The sequence below is a fragment of the Protomyctophum bolini genome (genome assembly GCF_963924005.1).
Source record: "Protomyctophum bolini genome assembly, chromosome: 5".
Taxonomy (NCBI): domain Eukaryota; kingdom Metazoa; phylum Chordata; class Actinopteri; order Myctophiformes; family Myctophidae; genus Protomyctophum; species Protomyctophum bolini.
Genome location: NC_137866.1, coordinates 36,144,524 through 36,166,524, shown reverse-complemented (window position 1 = coordinate 36,166,524; position 22,001 = coordinate 36,144,524). Strand labels below are relative to the sequence as shown.

The following is a 22,001-nucleotide window of genomic DNA, read 5'->3' as shown; positions in this document are numbered from 1 at the left end:
TGAACCGCTACCGTATGTCTCGTCTCGGGTCTCGGAGCTCTTTCTTTTTACTTTTTAGACAGAAGCCCAGGTGAAATTACAGTTCCACTAATACCCGGGTGGAGTAAGTGGACCCATCGATTGGCTGTCACAGCTGTCAATCATTAAGTTTAATCACACAATTCCACTTCTTCTGCTTTACAGCCTAAACCACATGCTACCGCCTACCACAGTAAATTATTTGGATTTGTTTACAAAATTGTTTCTTTCTTTCTTTCTTTCGTCTCAGTGAAAATTTCTTTGTTTAAAGAAATACAAAGAACGGTCTGTTCTGGCTCTACTTTTGTTATGGGAGTACAATCTCGTCGTCTGTGGGAGCTACCGAGAAAGGTGTGGTTTGTTCCAAGATATACAAGAAGAGAATTGGAGATATATCCACACAATACCGTAAGTTATCACACAACACTTCCCTTGCCTTCCCTTTGATGTTCTCAGTGGTGGAAAAAAGTACTCACATTTATTAGGGATATTTAACTTTCAAAAACTGTTTTTAAGTTGCTCGATTCAGTATTTAGATATTTGTGTCTCTCTGAGATGTAGTGGAGTAGAAGTAAAACTGTAAAAGGAAATTTACTGGAAATAATACTCCAGTAAAGTTTTACAAAGTAAAATTGTATTAAGTACAGTACTTGAGCACCAGTACATGTACTCAGTTACTTTCCACCACTGGATCTACTTAGTCAATCTCTCCTTCTCATTATATAAACACAGTAGGCCTACAGTATATGTATTTTATTGTGTGTGTGTGTGTGTGTGTGTGTGTGTGTGTGTGTGTGTGTGTGTGTGTGTGTGTGTGTGTGTGTGTGTGTGTGTGTGTGTGTGTGTCAGTTGCCTGGTTGTGTGTGGGATTTTGGCACATTAGTTATTGAATCTGTAACAGAAGAGCATGTTGGAGAATACAAGATATTGAAAGAAGACAAGACTACCACAGCCTCTACCTTCCTAAGACTTATTGTTACAGGTAGGCATACAGTGACATCCACACTGTTAATTGAGCCAAGTCAAGACCACAGCTTGAAGGTCTCAGTATTGTAAAATGTGTTTTAAATGTAAATAGCAATGTAGAAATAGTGTCTGGGTAGTCTCCCAGGGGTCTAGCACATTGTGAAACGGGGATAGACTCTGGCTGATACCGACTCTGACATAAATGGTAAATGGTGCATTTATATAGTGCATTTATCCAAGACATAGATTGTGCATTACATTCACACGCCGATGGCAGAGGAAATCATGCAAGGGACCAACCTGCACATCGGGAGCAATTAGGGGTTCAGAACTTCAGAGTCTTGCTCAAGGACACTTCAACACTAAAGGTCATTACACACTGACGAATTAGCGACGCGATGCGAATAAGCGATCTGAAAATGCAAAATATTGCATGTTTCAGTTCGCCTGCGAATCTCTGCAAAATACGACACCAGAGCGAACAAATAAAGAGCGAAAACGGTCGCATTTTCGCACATTCGCCACTGATGTGGAAGCTTGCATGGACTTAAATTGTTTTTTTTTTAAATGCGAATTATTCGCACGAATATATCGCGTCGCTAATTCGCCAGTGTGTAATGACCTTAACTCTGGGGGAGCCTGGGACCGAACTGGGAACCTCACTGCTCCCATGGTTGTTCTACCGGCCACTCTACCCCTGAGCCACTGCCGCCCATGCACTACTTATACTTACTACTTAGAAATAGTGGATATCCATTCCAAGTATTAGTGTATGTATGTGTATGTATAACATTAAATAAAAAGGTTTTTTTAAGTGAATATGAAGTAATTATCAGTGAGTCCGCCTTTCTTCCAATGTAGCAAGAATCATGTGGTACACTGATGTTCCTTGCAATCCACAGAATGCACAGACACAAGGAAGGTGAACTACGGTGATAAGGTGGACATCCAAGTGACAGTGGCACCAACTCTCTTGATGTTCTACCCCGCCAACGAACATCACTTCTACCCCACCAACGACACCTCAAAGGGGATCGAGATCTGGGGCTTTAATAAGCCCTCCGAGGGTGAAGTGCCGTGCACCAGAAAAGACTATGAGTGCGATTGGTTTGTTAAGGCTGAAAATGGCATCAAATGGATGGATGCCTTTTTTTCAGAGAAGAGAGGAGAGATCTGGTACGTCCGAAAATTGAGAGCAACCCAAAAAGACCAGGGCGTGTATGTCGCCCGGAGAGAAAATGGCAGGCTGATCCATAAGTTCCAGATCTTTGTGCAAGGTAATCGCAACACTGAGTTTCTCTATGCTTGTTCCAAAGAAATGCACACCATAGTTATTGTAAATGTTCTCGTATTAAAGAACACCAAACCATAGAGTTATTGAAAATGTTGTCGTATTAAGGAACATCAAACCATATAGTTACTTTAAAGATCCTTGTTCCAATGAATACCAAGACATAGCTACTATAACCTTTATAAAGGTAATTTTCATAACATGGCAGTTGAATCCAGCAAAAACGATGTGTTACTTTGTAAATGGCTGTGTGTGAACAGTCTGAAAAGGATCCCTGGCTAATAAGACAAATATGACTTTAAAACATTATACTTGCTGTCTACAACTAAAATAAAAAAATAAAAACACCTAAATGTTTTTATTTCTTTCATAAATAGAGAATCTTTCACTAAATAGTAACTGCTACTGTCGCAAGTTGATGATGTCATATGTTCATATACACTATGGAATGTATGGAATGCATATGCTAATAAAAACAACTTAATACTTCCTGAGGTTAATATGAGCATCAAAGCAATATTTTAAATGGAAAAAAAAATGCAATACATTAGTTCAATACATATTTGGCCAGTTTGACTAAACCAGAGAATGTTAATTTCTAACATTTATTTTATATTCCAGTGAAGACACAATCCAGGAAGGTCAACGACAGCCAGGACGTGAAAATTACCTTTGGGCACTTTGTCAGGACGTATGATCTTACCTTCCGACCAAAGGACCAGCCTTGGATTGGTCAGTCCATAACAGAACTGGTGAAGAATGGCACGCTTTCGTCGAACCGCGTTGCTAATGTAATGCCCGATGGGGTGACCCTCAAGGATGTCCAGTATTATGACTCTGGGACATACCAAGCCTTTGATCTGGAGGGCAACCTTTTTCTGACCCTGGAGTTGACCGTTACATGTAAGTGTGTGAGACTCAGTCAGGTAGGTTGTCCATGAAGGAAGGAGTAATTCAGTGTGCTAGCCAGCCACCATAACAGAAACCTCCCCACCTCTTTTATGGGCTTGGGTGGGAGACAGGCAATGGTGGTGGCTGCTGATTTTGCCACTGTACATTAATGGCTTTGCCATACTGCCTGTTACGTTATTATCTAGTCTAATAATAACAAGGTATAGAGAGTGATGTTCTGTTCCACTTTACTCATCATGAAGACAGCACATAATAACATGACGTGTATACTTACGTGTTCCGTATCACAAGTGTCCTCATTGGCTCTCACATGACACCGTTATTAACCCTTTACACCACTGCTTCCCAAACACTGGGTCGGGACCTTAGAGTATATATTAATAGAGACACACCCGGAGGATACCCTGAGGCGAAATGGACATAGTGGCAGAATTTGTCATTGCAGCTCGAGCCAGCACTGGTCCGTTGACTATCATTGTGCACATTCATGTTATTGCGCCCAGACACGTGAACGAATGTTTCATACGTGAACGCGCGCAAACGGCGCAATGATAGTCAACGGCCAGCACGTTCATGTTATTGGGGCAATCAATCCCAGAATGCACTCTGTTCCTACCCGGAAGGAGGAGTGAAATCGCCTCATGCGCTTTTGAGCAACTTAATGCGTGGATGGGAGGAGAAATCCAGTGACGTCTCTATTAATATATACTCTAAGGTCGGGACCCATTTGTGGGTCACGGACACATTTTTATGGGTCCCTTTATTTTTTGTTTCCTTAATTTTTGTTTTTAAATGTTAATTTAAAAACATTTTCAAAAGACATGATTTGTTTCAGTACTTTCATGAAGAAATCAAAGAAATTCCATAAATTAGTTAGTCACTAGTTTGGGTCCTAGACCCAAACTAGTGACTAACGTCTAATGTATTTTTTGGGTCTTGAGCTAAAAGGTTTGGGAACCACTGCTTATCACGGCATGTTCTGCTGCTCCCTGCCCTCTGTCACTGTGGATGGTAACATCATCCAGGACCGGGCAGCAGCAGAATGCAGATGCATCACGTTCCACTTTGAAACGTGGCTGGGCCCACAGGAACTAAGAGGATGGATGGCATGTTGAAGAGAAGGTCATTTTCTTTCTTTGGACCCCATTTTCCTGTTAATAGCTTGTAGATGTAATTCAATTCAATTTTATTATAGTGTCAAATCACAACAAGTTGTCTCAAGACACTTTACAACCAACAAAGATCCACCCAGAGCAAGCAATATTGCGACAATGGTAACGAAAAACTTACGGTCCCTCTGTTAAATAATTATTTTCCAAGGACTATGGCGGCTAGACTTATGTGCCACCGTCATTAAAGCTGTATTATGTAATTTTCTTTAGTGAATACAATGCTATTTTGTCCAATCTGGCCGAAACGTCCGTCATTTAAGGGACACTTCACCCCTTTTGCAACTAGATCTTAATTAGATTAACTAGATTTTAATGTTTGGGAGACAAGAAACACTTTCCTGGGGTTTATGTTTTATGTGAGTAGTTTTTAGATATTTTAGTATTTCAAATTGTCCATGATGTCATGGGTACTGGGCTCACTTCCTTCCTGGACTATAATGCTTTGGTGCACTGCTCCTCCTTGTGGATAGGGGGATGTTGTCTTACTGAGACAACATGTAGCCTAGTTAGTAAGTGAGCCCAGTGTAATATTAAAATATCTAAAAACACAGGAAAGTGTTTCTTGTCTCCCAAACATCATTAAAATAAGGTTCTGGTTGCAAAAGGGTTTAAGTGTCACTTAAATTGCTGCTGGGGATTTTTGACTAAATAAACATGAAATCCTATTAGGACTAAGTGATCTTTTGAGTATATGTTAATAAAATTGGAATTATTGGACTCCCTGCTCTTTTATTGAGACATTTAGATACTGCTTCTGGTTTGACAGAAATGTTGACCTTATTTTGACCTAAAGGTCAAAATTATATTTATCCCCAGAGCAAACAGCTATTAGCTCAGTGGTAAAAATGTCAGCACTTATACACGAAAATCGGGTTCAAATCCGGGATAGAACAGGAAAGTTACATAATGCAAGTATCAATGCTAAGTATCATGTTAGAGACAATCTGTGTTCAGCATGTTATATTGCAGTTAGCTCATAGCACAATTCAAGGAATAAGTCAAAAGAACACACATGCAGAAAAGTGATTTATTTCATGTTTCACTCCCCAGTAACCTCAGTAACCAAACTTGCCAAGCCCATTTTATGGTGGATTGTGAAGCATGTGCTGCCCGCTATCGCTATCGCAAATCTGCTGTGTTGTCTGCGAAAGTGCTGCAATTCCAAACGTTCAGAGGATGCAGAAGCACCTCTGGTTTCCAACCAGATAGAGGAGGTATACTTTTATGTCAAAGTAACTGTGCTTGATGTGCTTTCCAACAACCTGAGAAAAGTCTCAGATGTTGTCTCTGACGTGTAATGCATGTGTACTGCAACAAGGCCTGCATGTGAAACAAAAATCACAAGTGAGGGGCGCTCTTATCATCATACATCATTATTCATTATATATCATCTCATTCCGGCCAATCAGAATTTGCGTCCTCACCTTTGTCTTCAATGTTTGTGTTCACAATGTTTGTGTTTGCACATAAAATCTGGACATAGGATGAAAAAATATGAATTATGTTCTAGCTTATAGATTTTTCTGATCTCTGGACTGTGTGGGATCTGTGCATGTACTCCTCTTAACACTATCAATAGATTCTATATCAAAGTTTAAAATGGGATTTCTCTCTATTGCTGAGTTCACACAGATGCAAAGATTCAAAGCATATTTGTCGCTTTGTATCTTTGTATCTGAAGTTGAAAACCAGTTCATCTTTTTTGTAGATTTCTAGCTTTGTATCTTTTGCAGCAGCTACAAACGTCGAGTGTATCTTTACATCTTCATCTCGCTGACTTACTTAATGAATGGTAGACTGTATCTATGCATCTGCCCGTGTGACTGCACCATATCTGTTCATTTTTGTTTTACTCCTATTTACTGCTTTGTAATAAAGGAAAGAAAAAAAAAGGTCAAACTGTGTTCTTGTTTCCTAGGAAATGCTGCAACATCATCCTCCAAACATCATCATCGAGCCACCTACTTCACCTGCTTCAGAAGATGACAGTTGCCCTCCCAGCTATCAGCATCCAGCAATCAGGATGGTAAGAGCTTCTTCTATTTCATTGTCCTATCGTTCTCTCTCCCCATTTTGACCTGAGATCAGATTCAAAAAATGTCTTCTACATCCTGACAGTTTTCTGAAAAAGCTCTGTCGTTCTTCGATTTTTCAAAAATAGCAGACCTACAAGCTCGTAGCGCACCACTCGGTGGCGCGCTATGAGCTTGTAGATCTGCTATTTTTCAATAGCTAAAGCATAACATAATGCTAACACCAAAAGGGGTTCCCGCCCAAAATGGGTTAACATTCAATCTGACAGGGACATTTGTTCATATGAATGGATGCCTGCACTTTAAATGGAAGTCTTTACCTAAACTCATATCCTTGGCTCACAACTCTTGATGCAGATTGTTGTTTAAAAGAACGTGTCCTACAATATTGCCATACAGTCTGAATGGGAAAACCTTATTGTTTTTGCTAATAGGCAAAACAAGGAGAGAATCTTCTATTCTTGATACATTTTTTTTATTTTATTTTTCAAAATGATAAAACCCAGATTGAGTTAAAACAAAAAAAGATTGAAAATATTGATTTGAAAATTGATAATCTTTATCTCAATATGCCCACGAATAATCATGAATAAAGTTTTTGCCATAATCGTGAAGCTCTATTTACGTTTTTTTGGGGGGCGCTAGCCCCTCCTATGCCCAGCTTTCTGGATTTGTGTGAACACAAACATTGGCTTGATTTGATTGGCTGAGCAAAGTACATATTGAAACTACAAGTGAGGGCAGAAAAGTGAAGACGGAAAAGTGAAGACGCAAATTGTGATTGACCAGAATGACATTTGTGATGATTTGATTTGCTGAGCACGGAATGTGATGTATGATGTATGATAAGAGCACAACTCACTTCAGACTAGTGTGATTTTTTTAATTCTTTCTGTACAGGATCTGGATGACGAAGGTCCCAGCTGCACCATGCCTTCCGCCCCCACCTTTGAGCTGGGGGACTTCCTAAACAACAAGTCCCCCCTCAGCTCAGGTGCTCCCACTTGTGACGTGTACACCTCGGACAAAATCAACTTCCTTTAAGGGGTCGGCGTTTGTGGGAGTGTAAACCTCCTCCGTCCTCAACAGTTTGCACTGATTGGTAGGGAATCGACCAATTGTGATGTTGGATGTGCTTTAAAGTGGAGATTCAGTCATGTAATTTATATAATGTTACGATGTCAGGTGTTCATTATAATTTTTTTTAAATAATGAGATAAACCAATGATGGATTCATCCCTGTGAGCAGAAATCTCCTCTGAATGCTACGTAGGTGTTCAGCCAAAGGCTAAGCAATATGCCATATCCTGAACTGGAGTTATTGCTTTTATAAAATGGTTACCAAATATGCCAACATGAAAACCATATCCCAATTAAAGCAGTTTTTTTATTTGATTTCATTACAAAGAATAGTTTTACACAAGAACATAGTCCCTCTGCCACCTGAACCAAGTGGTTGCTATGCAACGTTTACATTTAGAATGTTTTCGTTGTTTGTCTCATTGTGTAGCTCTGCCGGATTCTTTGTTTTTGAGCGTTGCTAACTGCTCCAACGTGTGGCCAATATAATTTATTCCTGCCCTGATTTGTGTTCTCAGTGTGGACCTGTACACACATAACTGTCACTGGTCATTAAAGAACAGTATCCTTTGTCATAACCTTAGTTTCCCCCATTGCCAATGGCCTTTTATCGCTCAACGCCAAACCAACGTCAATGTCGAGAGATGTAGGGGCTTAATTGCCTCCTGGTGGAGATTTGCACTCCACTGAACTGAAGATTGTAGTTCACTGTGCATGAGAATAGCATGACAAAAACCCATTTTCCCACCTCGACCAAACACATCAGTACTCCTGCATTCCTTTCCTCAGGAAAGATGCTGTACCTAGACCTTCTGTACTCCTAGACAAAAGATTGCACTAACACAAACACTAACTATATAACACAATTCTAGTGATCCATTAACATAATGAATTACTATTCACATATTGCTCCGTGTTTGTAATTAGAAGACTACTTAGAAATGAAATTGTATGTTTCACAACCTTGACCACAGAGGTTAATTTATACACTGATTGTTTGTGTCGTTGTCTGTGTGAATATGTGCACTGTCCACCACTAGTGTGAGCAGAGACTGCAGCAGCAGTAGATAAATGGGGACCATGACTCCAAACATCAAGGCTGCATGCTAGTTGCTGTCTGGTTTCTGTAGAGAAGAGCTTGGTAAAAAGGCAAAAAGGTAATCAGAGACTGTGTCAACCCCACAATTTGGGCCACAGTGCAGCGAGGATTAAACCTCCTGCTAAAATGTTACACTGATATATATGCATGCACGGAAGAACAGTATGACGAAAATCAACCGAACCGCAACATTTATGGTGATTGTGGTGTGAAAACTACTGGCTTAAGCCATCATTCTTAAACTGCCTCAGTTCATACTGTATGAAGCACTGGCATTATGCAGTGTGTGAAGTATGAATAATATATTCTGTATTTATGTGCCTCTGTTGTTTGTGAACATAGCACACCAATAGTGCCACTTCATTTAGAGTGAATGTGACCCTTGTCTGCACTTGAATTCTCTATGTTCACTATATGAGAACTTGTATAGACTATGGGATCAATAAATGGATTTATTAACCAACTATCGTTGGTGTGTGTTGCTTCTACTTGCTGTCTGTATAGAGGGTATGCGCTTGCATAAAGTCAATGGCAAATCGAGTGACAAAGTGAGTTTATCGTTAAATTATTTTTCAAAGTGTTGGAGTTTGGAAGCACTCGTTTTTGTTAACGGGTCGCGCTGCTGCCTGTATTACGTGCAAATTTGAAACAGGTGGTGCGCAGGGCCGTTCGGTGACTTTGACGAGTGCTTCCAAACTCCAACACTTGTTGGTGGATTTTTATGAAACAAAAGCTTGGCAGATTGAAAAAGGATAATTCAAGTTTGGCCTAGAGCTGCAATGTTGGTGAGTTTAACGTTGTTTAATACACGCAGATCGCAAACTGGATGAATGGGGAGTCAAGGGTATTGCAACTCTAGATTCATCCCATTATAAAAAATCACACCCGTGTGAACTGAGTGGTGCAACTCCCCAAGTCAACTACTTACTCTCCCTTCACCAATAACACATATGTTATTACAAATATTACATATTTATAATTTGTACAGCTCAGTACTGTAAGTAACTATATGCAATTGGTTACTAAACTTGGTAGAAGTTCAAACCATTTCAACTAAATCAGTGGAGTGGTGTATGGTTATGCTACTGTAACTGTAGCCCCGCGAGTCAGTCTTAAAAATGTCAGAAACTTTATGTACCGTTGGGTTTTGACTCGGCTAATGCTACTGCTGAGCTGAGTCATATAGTTTATATTAAATTAATCAACCTTTTCAGTAATGCAAAACATAAAAATTCTGATCTACAATGTATCACCACCTTAATGACTGAGCTTATTTGCATATAAATTATGTATTTATTTGCTAGTTTGGCTTGACATGATGTTCATCATTTTGAAGCTGCATAACTGGAAACGGTCTACTCAGGGCCACGCAGACTAGCACTGCAGAGACCACCTGACCACGTGCAAAGTAAACTGCAAAGTTCGAAAAGGGTAGAGGAAACAAACATTATCACCCATCCACCAACATCATTTTTCAATTGTAGAAATATACTCACTATGGCAGAGTGTCCGAGGGTGTTTTGTGTGCCAGGTAAATCAGGAGTTCAGTCTGCGGAATGTAATGTGTACACTACAGTAAGTTCTAGATACAACACCTAACAAAACCTCAAATTGTTGTTTTTATTTCTCAATTTACTTCTATTTGTAAAAAATAAATAAAAAATGAATAAACAGAACATTAAAAAAAAAACATAAAACCTCAAATTGTCTCTCGTTTGTTTAATCTGCTCAAAAATAAAGTGTAAACGTACTAATTATGAACGAGGGCCGTCGATTAATATGAATCAAGCAAATTAAAACTCAGAACTCACCATCAACACCATGGAAATGTTGGACGCCATGCAGTCTCATCATCTCGCTCTCATTGCCTGAAGCTATGATAGGATTAGGAGGCCTGCCGGAAACGGAAACCTTATCCTAGCTCACTCCTCGACGGCTCCGGCTGTGAACCATAGAGTTATACTCTAAGCTGTGAACCTTTTCCCAACTTCGGAGAACTTGTTTCCACATCATGCCTCAACATCGTCGTTGTGTGTTTGGTTGCGCGAATTTCATCAGTCTTTTCCCCTTTCCCCATAACGAACCCTATCCGCGGCTTCGGCAACAATGGCTGGAGTTCACACATTTTGATGAAGGGGGTGTTTCCAACAACTCGCGTTTGTGTGCGAGGCACTTCTCAGATCGCTGCTTTGAAAACAAATGCCAATTCACTGCAGGATTCGCAAGCCACCTTTTGCTTTCCAAAGACGCGATACCATCTATTTACACGGTTGGCAACTCTCCTCCACCAAAGGTAAGTCATTCTACTCTGGTTTCATTTGTAGCTAATGTAGTAGGCTAGTTTCAGAGGTATATGAACTACGTAATGATTTGTTCTTTTATGTGTTTTCAGCCAACCACTAGAGACTTTGGATGCCAGTGCGTTGTGGAGAAAAAGACAGCCAAAGTGCAAGCAAATCTGAAACCACACATAAGAAGCGCAGGTGTGTGTGTGTGTGTGTGAGACTGTCTGTGTGTCTGTCTGTCATGCAATCAAAGTTATATTTTGCTTGCAGTCACGCAGATGTTCTGTAATTGTGTGTACGAGAGAGAGAGAGAGAGACAAAGTCATATTGGGTATGGTTGTACACATTATGCCTATATTATAGGAAACTGAGTTGGCTAAAGTGGTAGTAAGCTGGGGGGTCAAATCAATATATGGAATTAATTATGTTCTGGCCATATATGGAGCGTGTAAACGCTGGCCGATGTGTAACCGTTTGTTTTTTTACAGTGCACTATTACCAGGAACATAGGTTGCCAGACTGACCCCCCAAGGAAGAAATCTGTTGGCAACCAGATTAAGAAGACTTACTTTAGAAGTGAAGGTTTGTAAAAAATAAAAATATAAAAATCACACCCATGTGAAGTGAGATGCGGTCTTATACATCATCTCATTCCGGCCGATCACAATTTGCGTCCTCACTTTTGTCTTCAATGTTTGTGTTTACACAAACACTCAAAGCTGGGCATAGAAATTGATATTTCTGGTAATTTAGCAAGTAAGTGTGTATTCTAGTTATTTCTATGGCCTGTTGCTCAGAATATCTATTCTTTTAATGTGTAATTTTGGTAGCTATGTGCATTTTAGCCGTCTGAAGCCTTTATAGTTTGGTATAACTCATCTTCTTTAACCATGCTCTATGTTTTCTAATTAGCTACTCAGACAAGGAAAACATCACCTTCACTCCTCACTTCAACATACCCAGAGTCCTTTCAACCCTCTAAAAAATGCAGGCTGACCCTAGATGATGATGAGGATGAATGTGATGGAGACTCCATTGAGGTCACACTATCGTAAGTCAGCTCCAATGCATAACAGTAATGTACTACTACTGCACTAGTGTAGTAGTACAATATAATAGTACTAATATAACAGTCACTTTTGATATTGATGACATCATTTGTTTAGTGTTTCATGTCCTCTTTCTCTCTCACGCAGAAAGTGGAGGAGTCAGCAAATAGAGAAGGTATTTAAATTGCTCGCTTTGTGTTATGTCCTGATCTCAATTAAACTTGAACATTTTGTAAATGAATCTGCTAACCAACTAACTAAAACTATATCACCTACCAATATCTACCCACTAGGAATCCAGATAGGCCTAAACCTTTGCCCTGACAATAGAAATGTAACAATGAGGGAATCACTCCAACTGCAGACATACAGTAACTGCTCATCTTTTCTCCATCATTTACAGGCAGTGCCCTCAGGTGACGCTCTCAACTCCACCAATGATCCAGAGAGTTCTGCTGATGCCATCGCTGAGGTTATTGTTTTTGATCCCCTGGAGCACCACAATACAGACGACAAGCTTCCAGATGAAGGACCAGACGGCGAGCTGGATAGTGGAGATCACAATTCAGACATCGATTGGGATCTCCCAGACAACAGTGAGTCGGATACAGACAACAGTGACAGTGAGTCGGATACAGATGAGAAACATGACAATCTCCGCAAGCTGTGTTCTGAATGCGGAATGTTTTTCTACAGTCAGTCTCACACATGTGAGTACAAAAAGCCCCTTTCTTGTATTTTTTGTGGCAAGAGATATTACTGTGAGGTTAATCTAAAAATCCACAGCAAGATCCACCAGGATGGCTACAAGCATGGTTGTAAGTACTGCTGCGCAACCTTCAGAACAAGGCCAGACAAACTTGTCCATGAGCAGAGCCATGTCCCTGCAGAGAAGCCCTATCAATGTCCTGACTGTCCAGAGGTGTTTTCCAAGATGCGAGAGCGCAATGACCACCTGGTGACTCACAGAGGTCCCAAAAGATATATTTGTCTCATATGCAACATGGATTTTCCAACAAATTTTTATCTGGAAAGGCATGTAGCTGTGCACACAAAGGTAAAGAAGTTTGTATGTAAGGTGTGCCAGCACTCATTCACCCAGTCAAACCACCTCAAATCCCACATTCGTGTCCACACAGGAGAGAAACCCTATCAGTGTCACCACTGTGACAAGTCCTTTAATCACAATGTTAGCCTGAAGAGTCACATTCAGCGTTATCATGGCCAAGTCCCTGACCCAGGGATGAAAATTCAGATGGAGAAGACAAGTAGGAATGAGTTTGAAACAGAAAAAGATGAGACAAATGAAATGGAAAGCAGTGCTGTTGATGCTGAGGATGAGAAAATTAAGGACACATTGTGTAACACTGAGAATGGTGCTGAGGAGGAGGAGGAGGTACAAAAAGAAGAAGGATGTACACTTAAATATAATAGGCCCACAGGCAGACCTAGAGGAAGGCCTAAGAAAAATGCTGTGATCACCTCAGATGACGTGAACCAATTGAAGAGACAGATATGCATCGGAGATGAGAATGAGGAAGGTCAGGGCAGCAGTGACTCGGCGGAAGAGGAGCAAGAGCATGACAGTGACTCAGATTTTGATCCAGCGGGGCAGAGAAGCAAGAAAAAGAACATGGCCCGATCCTGTAAGGTCAGAGGTAGATGTAGAGGAATGCAAAGGTAGAAAGAATCCAAGAGATGGGTCAAATGTGGAGAACAAATTTCACTGCGGTAACGTGTGTGGCAAATCGTACACTTTGACTTTATTTTTTATTTTTTTGCTGTCCTGTAAATCAGTGGTCCTCCACGTGGGGTCCAGGAGTCCCGGAGAGGGTTTACAAATTATTACAGGTTATTGTCTCAGTAAATGCAACCATCTCCTTGGTCAGAGCAAACAAATAATTTTAATTGTATGTTCTATACAATTAAAATGATTTATTTGCTCTGACCAAGGACTCAAGGAGATTGAAGAATGTGTTAAGACTGCTTTGCAGACCTACAGTACTTCATTGGAGAGTGATTGACTGTCGATGAGTAAAGTTGCAACTTTGATGAGCTACTGAAAGCAAAGTCGTTATAGAAATAGAGAATCTGATTATGTTCAGCATGATCAAAATACAAGGTACATTTATTTAATTTTTTATGAGAATGAGTGCCTGGCTTCTTTCTTTCCTCATTTTCTGCTGCATTTAATGTGTAGAATGAAAACTTTCATCCCTGAATTATAGTTGTTCTGTTCTCAGTGGACAAGAGGCTGCAGGACTATGTCTATAATACATAGCAAATCCAGAACTTATAGAAGACAACTACAGTAGTTTGGAATACAGAGCACCTTTCTATTTGGCCTTAAGGTAAAGTCTATGATCATCATTTCAACAATTGTATTCTAATAAATACTCAAACATCTCAATGGTCTTGGTCTATCATAAAATAGCTCTTGGTGTATTCTATTTCTAGCGAATCCTTTCCATTTGATGTCAGTTTTGTTGCAACATGCATTCTCATTTCAAAGCAAGCTTTACATTTATTATTATTAAGTCGAGGGGAAAAAATCAGTCCGATCCATGACTTCTGTGGGCATATGAGCACACTGAGATGTTTCATAAGTTTAATAAATCTTTAGTCTTCAATAATTAAAAAAAAACTAGTCTTATTTCATAAAGTCTGTTTCTGACTATTTCTTAAAATTCTTATTGACTTTCATGACTCATTTTTGTGCAGATTAGGTCCCCAGTTGCTTCCTTTGAAGTGCTTCAATACATCCACAGTCCGACTAGATGTACTGCTCAAAGTCTTCTATGACCACAGTCACAGTATTAATCAAATTTCTAACTAGTTAAAATCAAGGAATGGCTTCTGTTATTAGACTTCTACCAGTGTTCTCAGGCTCATCTGCCAGGGAACCCTCTCAGCAACAGATGCACAGAGCCTGCAGGACTTCCTCCACAGGCAATGATGAAAAGATCAGTAAGTACATTTTTTTATATAGCACTGCTCACAGAGAAGTCTCACACAGTGCACACAATACAAGGAAAATTAATACAGAACAGAAAACAGCCTATAAATCGAACAAGACAAAAAATAACAAACATATAAATAAAACCATAATGTCTGTTCAAATAAAAGTTCTTAAAAATGCTCAGAGGCTGTGGATCTCAACCTGAGGAGGAGCATCCCAGTGTGTGTGCTACAACCTGAAAGGCTCTGTCACATTTTGTTTTAAGTTTGGAACAATTAACATGTAATAACAGGTCTTCAGACTAGCTCAAGTATACCTGCAGAGAAAGGATAACCGTGTAAGCACAGAAGATTTGAGTCTACTTTTTACCCCCTCCTAGGTGGGCGTTGGTGGCTCAGGGGTAGGTAGAGTGGCTGGATGGTAACCACAAGGTTGCCAGTTCGAACCCGGGCTCCCCCTGAGTTAGTGTCAGAGCAAGACACTGAACTGAACTTGCTCCTGATGTGCTGGTTGGTGCCTTGCATGGTTTCCGCCGCCATCCTTGTATGAATGTGTGGGTGAATGTAATGCACAATATGTTTGGATAAAGGCGCTATATAAATGCACCATTTACCATTGGGTATCCAACGAATGCATCCATGCTTTAAAAAACGGATCCAAACTGTCATGAATGTTTATTACTTACACGGCTCGTTAGAATTGTTGATTAGACTACGAGTCTTGGAAATTGCATGAGAGCTTGTACATCTAGTGCATGACGCCATGACAGGCTAAATTAGGCTTCAATCTCCTCAATGTGGGATTGTGCGTGACTCTCCACTCCCATGGTAACTCACTCACATGTAAGGTGTCATAATGGGCCTTAATTTGGATGTGATGTTGAGTTGCTTGACTTGCCCCAGTTTGTTACCTTGGGTGGAATAATGCATGTTCATTAGTAATTGATCAGTCTTCATTCAGGGCACCCAGTGACCCAGTGATTGCTTTTGCTTAAACTGTCGACTGTTCATGGAGTGGTTACCTAAACCTTCTACCGCCTTATCGAGTGGGCTAACTATTGGACCCTCATGAAGGTATACTTGACTGTTTGTTTTTTTATAACCACACGGACCACAGCAGCGCTTCCTCTTCTTTGTATTCAACATCCTGAGTTGCTGCTGCTAATCTCACTTCATCGGCAGGGTGAGCGGTGCATGCCGACGTATTTCCACACCGATTTAGCAATATCTTGGCTGCCCCAGACCGAATCTTGGGGACATGCAATGGTCTGTTCTTTCCTTTTGGCCAGGCTTTTGGTGCCCTCTCTCATTGGCTCTGGTTCACAATGTGCATGTGCCAATCACTGGCCTAGCCTTTGCTCACAGGAGGCATACTGCTGCAGAGCATCCAATAAGTCCTTGTAAGACACGTCTATATGGGAAGGCAGGGAAATGAACTCGGTGAGTCTGATGTGCCATGGAAGGAATCCCAGCGTGCTGTCCACTGGGCCAAACTTGACCACCACCTCAGGGTCTGGAATATTCTTTGACTCTCTGAGGAGTGCATCTAGCATGCTGATGTTGATGTCTGTGGAGCTCCTCTCTTTCTGTTCCACAGCGCGACACATCTTCTGGGCTGCCGCAACGATGCTCTGTTTTCCATCCGCTGGTGACAGAACTGTCACCACGGGCTGACCGGACAGTGGTTGGTGCTGATGCTTGTTATTCCCATTGCTGAAGAACTGCATGTTATAGTTAGAATCCTCTGGTCCCAGCAGGTCCCGTTGCTGCCTCTGTATCTCCTCCAGGAGGTGGGAGCTGTTCTTCGAGAAAACTCCTCGACTATCATACACGCTGACATAAGATATGCCGACAGCCATGCACCAAACGACGAGGGTTGCAGTGTGCGTGTAGCTCAGCTCCTCTTCGGCTATCAACAAGCCTATGTGAAGGGGCAGCTTCTCCAGAGATTTCCCGTCGACGCTGAACTGAACACGGATGCGACCTCCTGAGTGTTTACAGGTCGCCTGGGCAACCACCTTGTAGTGGTCCGGGAATCCGACAAGTGAGATCGGCAGGAGAAGCACTGCCCACTCCCACAGCCATCCATTCCAGTTCTGATGCTGGAGTCGGAACCAAGTGATTAGCAACCTGTGGAGGTGAAGGAATACATGCAACAACCGCCACACCAACTTGTATATGAGCTCCATGGTTTAACCCTGTCAAAGGATAGTGGTTAGAAGTCACAACACGGCTAGATTTGCTTCATTGTGACGGATACGGCCCGAGTCACTGGCATAACCTTGCTGCCGCCACCTCAGTCCTCCGGCTGTGATCGGACCGTCTCCACCGAATGTGATAAAGTCAGGATTGAGTGGCTTGAAAGGTGGATTGATGATGTCATAATGATGACGTCAGTGTGAACCTCCATATTTGTTTCAGTGGATTAGAGCAAAATAATATGGTTGAGTCCAAGATTCCATACTACATATTAATTACATGCCAAATTAGTATGAGATGTTTAGTTGCGAATGCAGTGAGCACTTACTATGATTGCGAACGCAGTGAGCACTTACTATGAGACCTAGCAGATCATGTCTGTCTGTCTGTCTGTGTGTGTGTGTGTCCATGTGTCCCCCCTTTGTGCCCATATATGGAGCTGAGTGATTTGTTTGTGATTGATGCAACACACTCCATATTTGGACGTATAGCTGCTTTGGGGACTCCTTATATGGTTATGGCTAAGTTAAAAACGTAACTTAAAAATAACTTAACTTAAAAAAATAATAACTTGAAAATAAATCTTAAAAAAACCCAAATATGTACGAGCTGCGTTCGCTTCCCGCGTTTGCGCGTCTTACTGGTATGTCTGAAATATTAGTATCTAGTATATAAAGCACATTTGGGAAATGGGAAATTACAGTATGCAACAGTTGTATATGGTGTTGTCACTGTCGTGTGGAACCCATATTTGGACATCAATATGACATCATATTGATGACATGTTATTTAATGAGACATTTAATCCATTTTATTTACAATACAGAAGTAATATGAAGGGTGTGACGTAGGCCCAGCCTAGCCTAAATGGTTTACAGTAAACTATGTATGTTCTTACATAATACATACATAGTACATACTATGGGCATAGAGAGCTTTGTCTGTGTGAGTTGTAGCTATGATTTGATTGGCTGATCACCCATAGCGATGATTTGATTGGCTGATTAAAGTACATATTGAGGATAAAAAGTGAGGGCAGAAAATTAAAGACACCAATTGTGATTGACCGGAACCACATTTGTGATTTGATTGGCTGAACATGATGTATGATGATAAGAGCGCCCCTCACTTCAGACAAGTGTGATTGTTTTATTATTACTTAATGATTTTGTGGGGGCCCCAGTGGTAACATTATTATTATTTCACTCACTTAACAGTAAACAAACCAGCATGGGCCTACAGTGAAAGACTATCACTACACCAACAGTAACCAACAACCTGTAATATAAGAAAATCTCATCACTCTTTTATCATCTTACAACATGATGTAAAACAAACATTGAGACAAAGCAAACATTAAATTATCTTTATTGTCGTTTTTAAAACCAACATTCAACTAAAAAAAACATTAATCCTGTATATAGGAGGTGCTAGTGCCCCTAAAAAAAAGAAAAAAAGAAGTAATGTAAAATATTACCTAGTAATTTGACCAAGTCAAACAAAATGTAATGCCTCAACTCTTGTTCTTGTCAGGCTCCCCAGTTCAAATATGGCCTGAGAAGTTTGGGAACCCTTCTGCTAAGTAACATAAGTGCATTTATTCACCAGACCACAAAATGTGTCACATCGCTTTGGTATGTGACCTAAATTACCGTAGTTTATATAATTTGACACCTTTTATCTAATATTTGTTTTGGTTATATTCCCAGTCCCACAAGATGGAAATATTTGGAGCATTTCTATAGTTGATATCTCTCGATAAGTAGACTTTAAGAATGAGAGCTTTGTTTAATAAAACCCCTAGAAGACAAAATAAAATATTAATAAAATAAAATAAAACATGCTAATATTATGACTGGTGGGTTTCTTAGAAGGAAAAGCCATGAAAACTATTAATACTTATTTATAATGTGTGAAGAAATTGTGATTTGATGTCTAACAGTGGCACCATGTGGAATAACTGAGTAACTGCCTCCTCTAACCAGATGTGGACCAAATCCCCTGCTAAACCAGGTATGTACTGCTACTGTACACTCAATACTTTGAGCTGAATAGTTTGACATTAATTGTGTTGTGTTTGGTATGCCCATGAAGCATGCAGTAGTAAGGGTTTCAGATGTTTTCACCCCAATTTACAGTTGGCCTAGACCCTAGTAGTATTTATTAGCTAGGATCTTGGAGATCTGGATCTTATCTCATGGTTGTACAGATTTGACCGCTAGGCCTATATGGTCTTCTCAAGAAATGGGACCGACTGTCTTCAAGGGACTCAAGGGAGTGCAATGCCCGAAGTGAGTCATTCGGATATGTGTCCAGAACTGCCGATCCGACCAATGTGTCCAAATGACATCAGGGAACTCCATATATTGGCATAAAGGTGACATGGACTGACGGATACAAAGATCTCCATACATAGGTACTCTGACAAAACCCAGACATTATGATTCAGACATACATACAACTGTGAACCTCTAGTAAACAATATTGTCTTAACCCATGTGCATATGTCATAGCAAAGTAATGACAAACATTAGTTAATTCTGGATAGGGCTATCTATATTCTATCCTAACATTTGCAATAACATTAACAAGTTATCCAGGGACAAGCTGTGCTTGACATCCTTGTCAAGCACAGCTTGACCTGGATACCTGTGAAGGTATTCCACAGGATTTGGGGTCATGGTAAATCTGTTTACTGTTGTTCTTTCCGTCTTTTCTTCCGGCTCGTTTCAGCCTGGCCTATTTTGGTCATGTTGATCAGCTATTGTCACTATTTGACAGTCCTCAGTGATGCCATCACTGAGGTTTCACACATTTCCACAAACTTTAAAAACAAAATAGCACTTCTACAAGCTCACAAAAGGTTTTCTCCAGTTTTCACAAGTTGGAAAAGAAAAAGAAAAAGGCAAATGTAAAAAGAAAAGCTTGTCACACCGTAATAAGAGTAAGTAGCCTATAAAATAGGTTTTAAGTGGTTAACTGATTGGATTTAAAAAAGAAAAGCCTGTATACCCCAACATATCTGTATAGACTGTCACTAGAGCATTATGCGCACTAGAGCGTATGCGCATGCATAAAGTGAGTGGCAAAGTGAGTTTAAGGTTGTTTAATGTAGTAAGATAAACTTTTCTCAGTAGGCGTTCCTGCATAACTTCCGGCTATGATGATGATGTCACGTGCACACCCTCTCTATACCCAAATACTGCCCAGACATACTTGACAGTGACAGGACATGCCATACTGTATGGTACTGCTAGTGTCATTCAGTCCAGCTAAGAGGTATTAATTATAGGAGTATATGAGAGGTGTTGACATGGTCCTGCTCCAATGTTGAATGTTCTATCTGGTGTGGACAAAGAATACCACATTGTATGGTTTTTGCTTTCACGAGTTGCTGCACTCCGTCACTTGCCTCGACCTCTTTGCTTCTTGTAACTGTTGTAAGAAGAAGCCTCTTTAGGTTGAGAAAGTCTGAGACTGTAGCTTAATTTAGCTGCGAGCCACTGCCATGGACTGGCCAAGGCACTAGGATAATAAGTTACTGCTGCTGCCAAGCTATGTACTCCTTCCTCGTTGCAGACCTGTCATGAACCTGATCTATTTAACTAGTTGTGAAGAAACCTTGACCTTTGGGATCACATTCCCTAAAAAATATAAGGCTTAGTATCTCGAAAGCAGAATTCTACATTGTAAGCATGTTGGATACATGCATGTGAATATCGGTGTATTAGTGTGTCTCCTGCATTGGCCCACTGTTTGGAAACCTCTGTTCTAGCCAATTAGGCTTACTAGTATTAACCATCCATTAATACCCAATCTTACATCTTGGTAATGCTTTATTTACACTAAACTACAGTATAACTAACACATATCAGGGATCACAGGAAAAGGCAAGTTAAAGCAAGCAGGCAGCAGCACACGACAATCAGGATGTAATCAGATCAGACCATGTCCGGGTGGGACATGGTCTGGCATACGTTGTGATCGGCTCATTAAAAGCCAAGCCAAGTGCAAACACAATCCGTACATTCACTTTAGGGACCACCTGCCCACAGAATAGTATGTCATCTGGTAATTATAGATGAACAATGTACTATTGCAATGGATTTAGCAGACACTATACTCTATTATATACTGCCTTCTCCAGGGGAAAGAGGACCAGCAGCATTTTTATTGTGGGTGATGATGATGGGCATGCTACACTACACACTCTGACCACGTGGAACAACCAAGCTGCTGAGCAGAGTGGAGTCAGTGTGGCAAGGTTGACCTTTGGCTAAATGCCAAGAAAACATCCACATATAACATACATGGGCAACTGGTGGCCGGGGGGGCCACATGCGGCCCCCACCTTCACTTAATGCACCCTGCATTAATTTCAGCTGTTACATTCCAAACATGCAAACATGACCCACTTTAATTACATACTTCAGTCTATATTAGTAGCTTAATTACTAGTATAAAAAAATGTATGTCCAATGTAAATTAAATATTTATTTTTACTTTTCAGCATTTATATTAAAAATCACACCCGTTTGAGCTGAGTGGTGCAACTCCCCCCCCCCCCCCGATCTCTCCTCTCTCTCTCTCTCTCATTAGCAGGCAACAGTGCAGCACTAATACTATCTCTCTCTCTGTTTCTGGCAAACAGCACCCCTACTGGTACTCAGTCATACTCGTGCTCATTAATACATACATAGGTGAACACATGGGTGAACACATAGGTGTACATTGCTGTTCCTTGGAGTGGTTGCACCACTCAAAAAATAGCAAAAAGAAAGAATGTAATTCCAATTAAAAATAGCAGATCTCTGTTTCACTGTACAAGCCGTTTGTACTTAGACATGCATGGCTGGACATGCATGGACACTGGAAGGATCAACCAGGTAGATCGACTATTTTTGCTACTTTTGTGTGACATATGATGACATTTTTTTTA

General features: G+C 40.6%; 3 protein-coding genes across 3 annotated transcripts; 2 read left to right on the top strand and 1 right to left on the bottom strand.

The window, feature by feature from the left end:
* Positions 1-250: 250 nt before the first annotated feature.
* On the top strand, positions 251-5,657 carry LOC308315094 (uncharacterized protein; the record flags this gene model as incomplete). The annotated part of the gene is made up of 5 exons (XM_080762923.1): positions 251-426; positions 868-1,000; positions 1,887-2,261; positions 2,897-3,178; positions 5,410-5,657. The coding sequence occupies exons 1-5, from the start codon at positions 328-330 to the stop codon at positions 5,655-5,657; spliced, it is 1,137 nt and encodes a 378-aa protein (XP_080619049.1). The 5' UTR covers positions 251-327.
* Positions 5,658-11,347: 5,690 nt separating this feature from the next.
* On the top strand, positions 11,348-14,440 carry LOC308315787 (uncharacterized protein). The gene is made up of 4 exons (XM_080763938.1): positions 11,348-11,438; positions 11,769-11,907; positions 12,053-12,080; positions 12,309-14,440. The coding sequence occupies exon 4, from the start codon at positions 12,588-12,590 to the stop codon at positions 13,587-13,589; it is 1,002 nt and encodes a 333-aa protein (XP_080620064.1). The 5' UTR covers positions 11,348-11,438; positions 11,769-11,907; positions 12,053-12,080; positions 12,309-12,587; the 3' UTR covers positions 13,590-14,440.
* A 1,763-nt stretch (positions 14,441-16,203) lies between these two features.
* On the bottom strand, positions 16,204-17,052 carry LOC308315788 (dehydrodolichyl diphosphate synthase complex subunit nus1-like; the record flags this gene model as incomplete). The annotated part of the gene is made up of 1 exon (XM_080763939.1): positions 16,204-17,052. One exon carries the CDS (start codon positions 17,050-17,052, stop codon positions 16,204-16,206), a length of 849 nt encoding a protein of 282 aa, XP_080620065.1.
* Between the last annotated feature and the right edge of the window lie 4,949 nt (positions 17,053-22,001).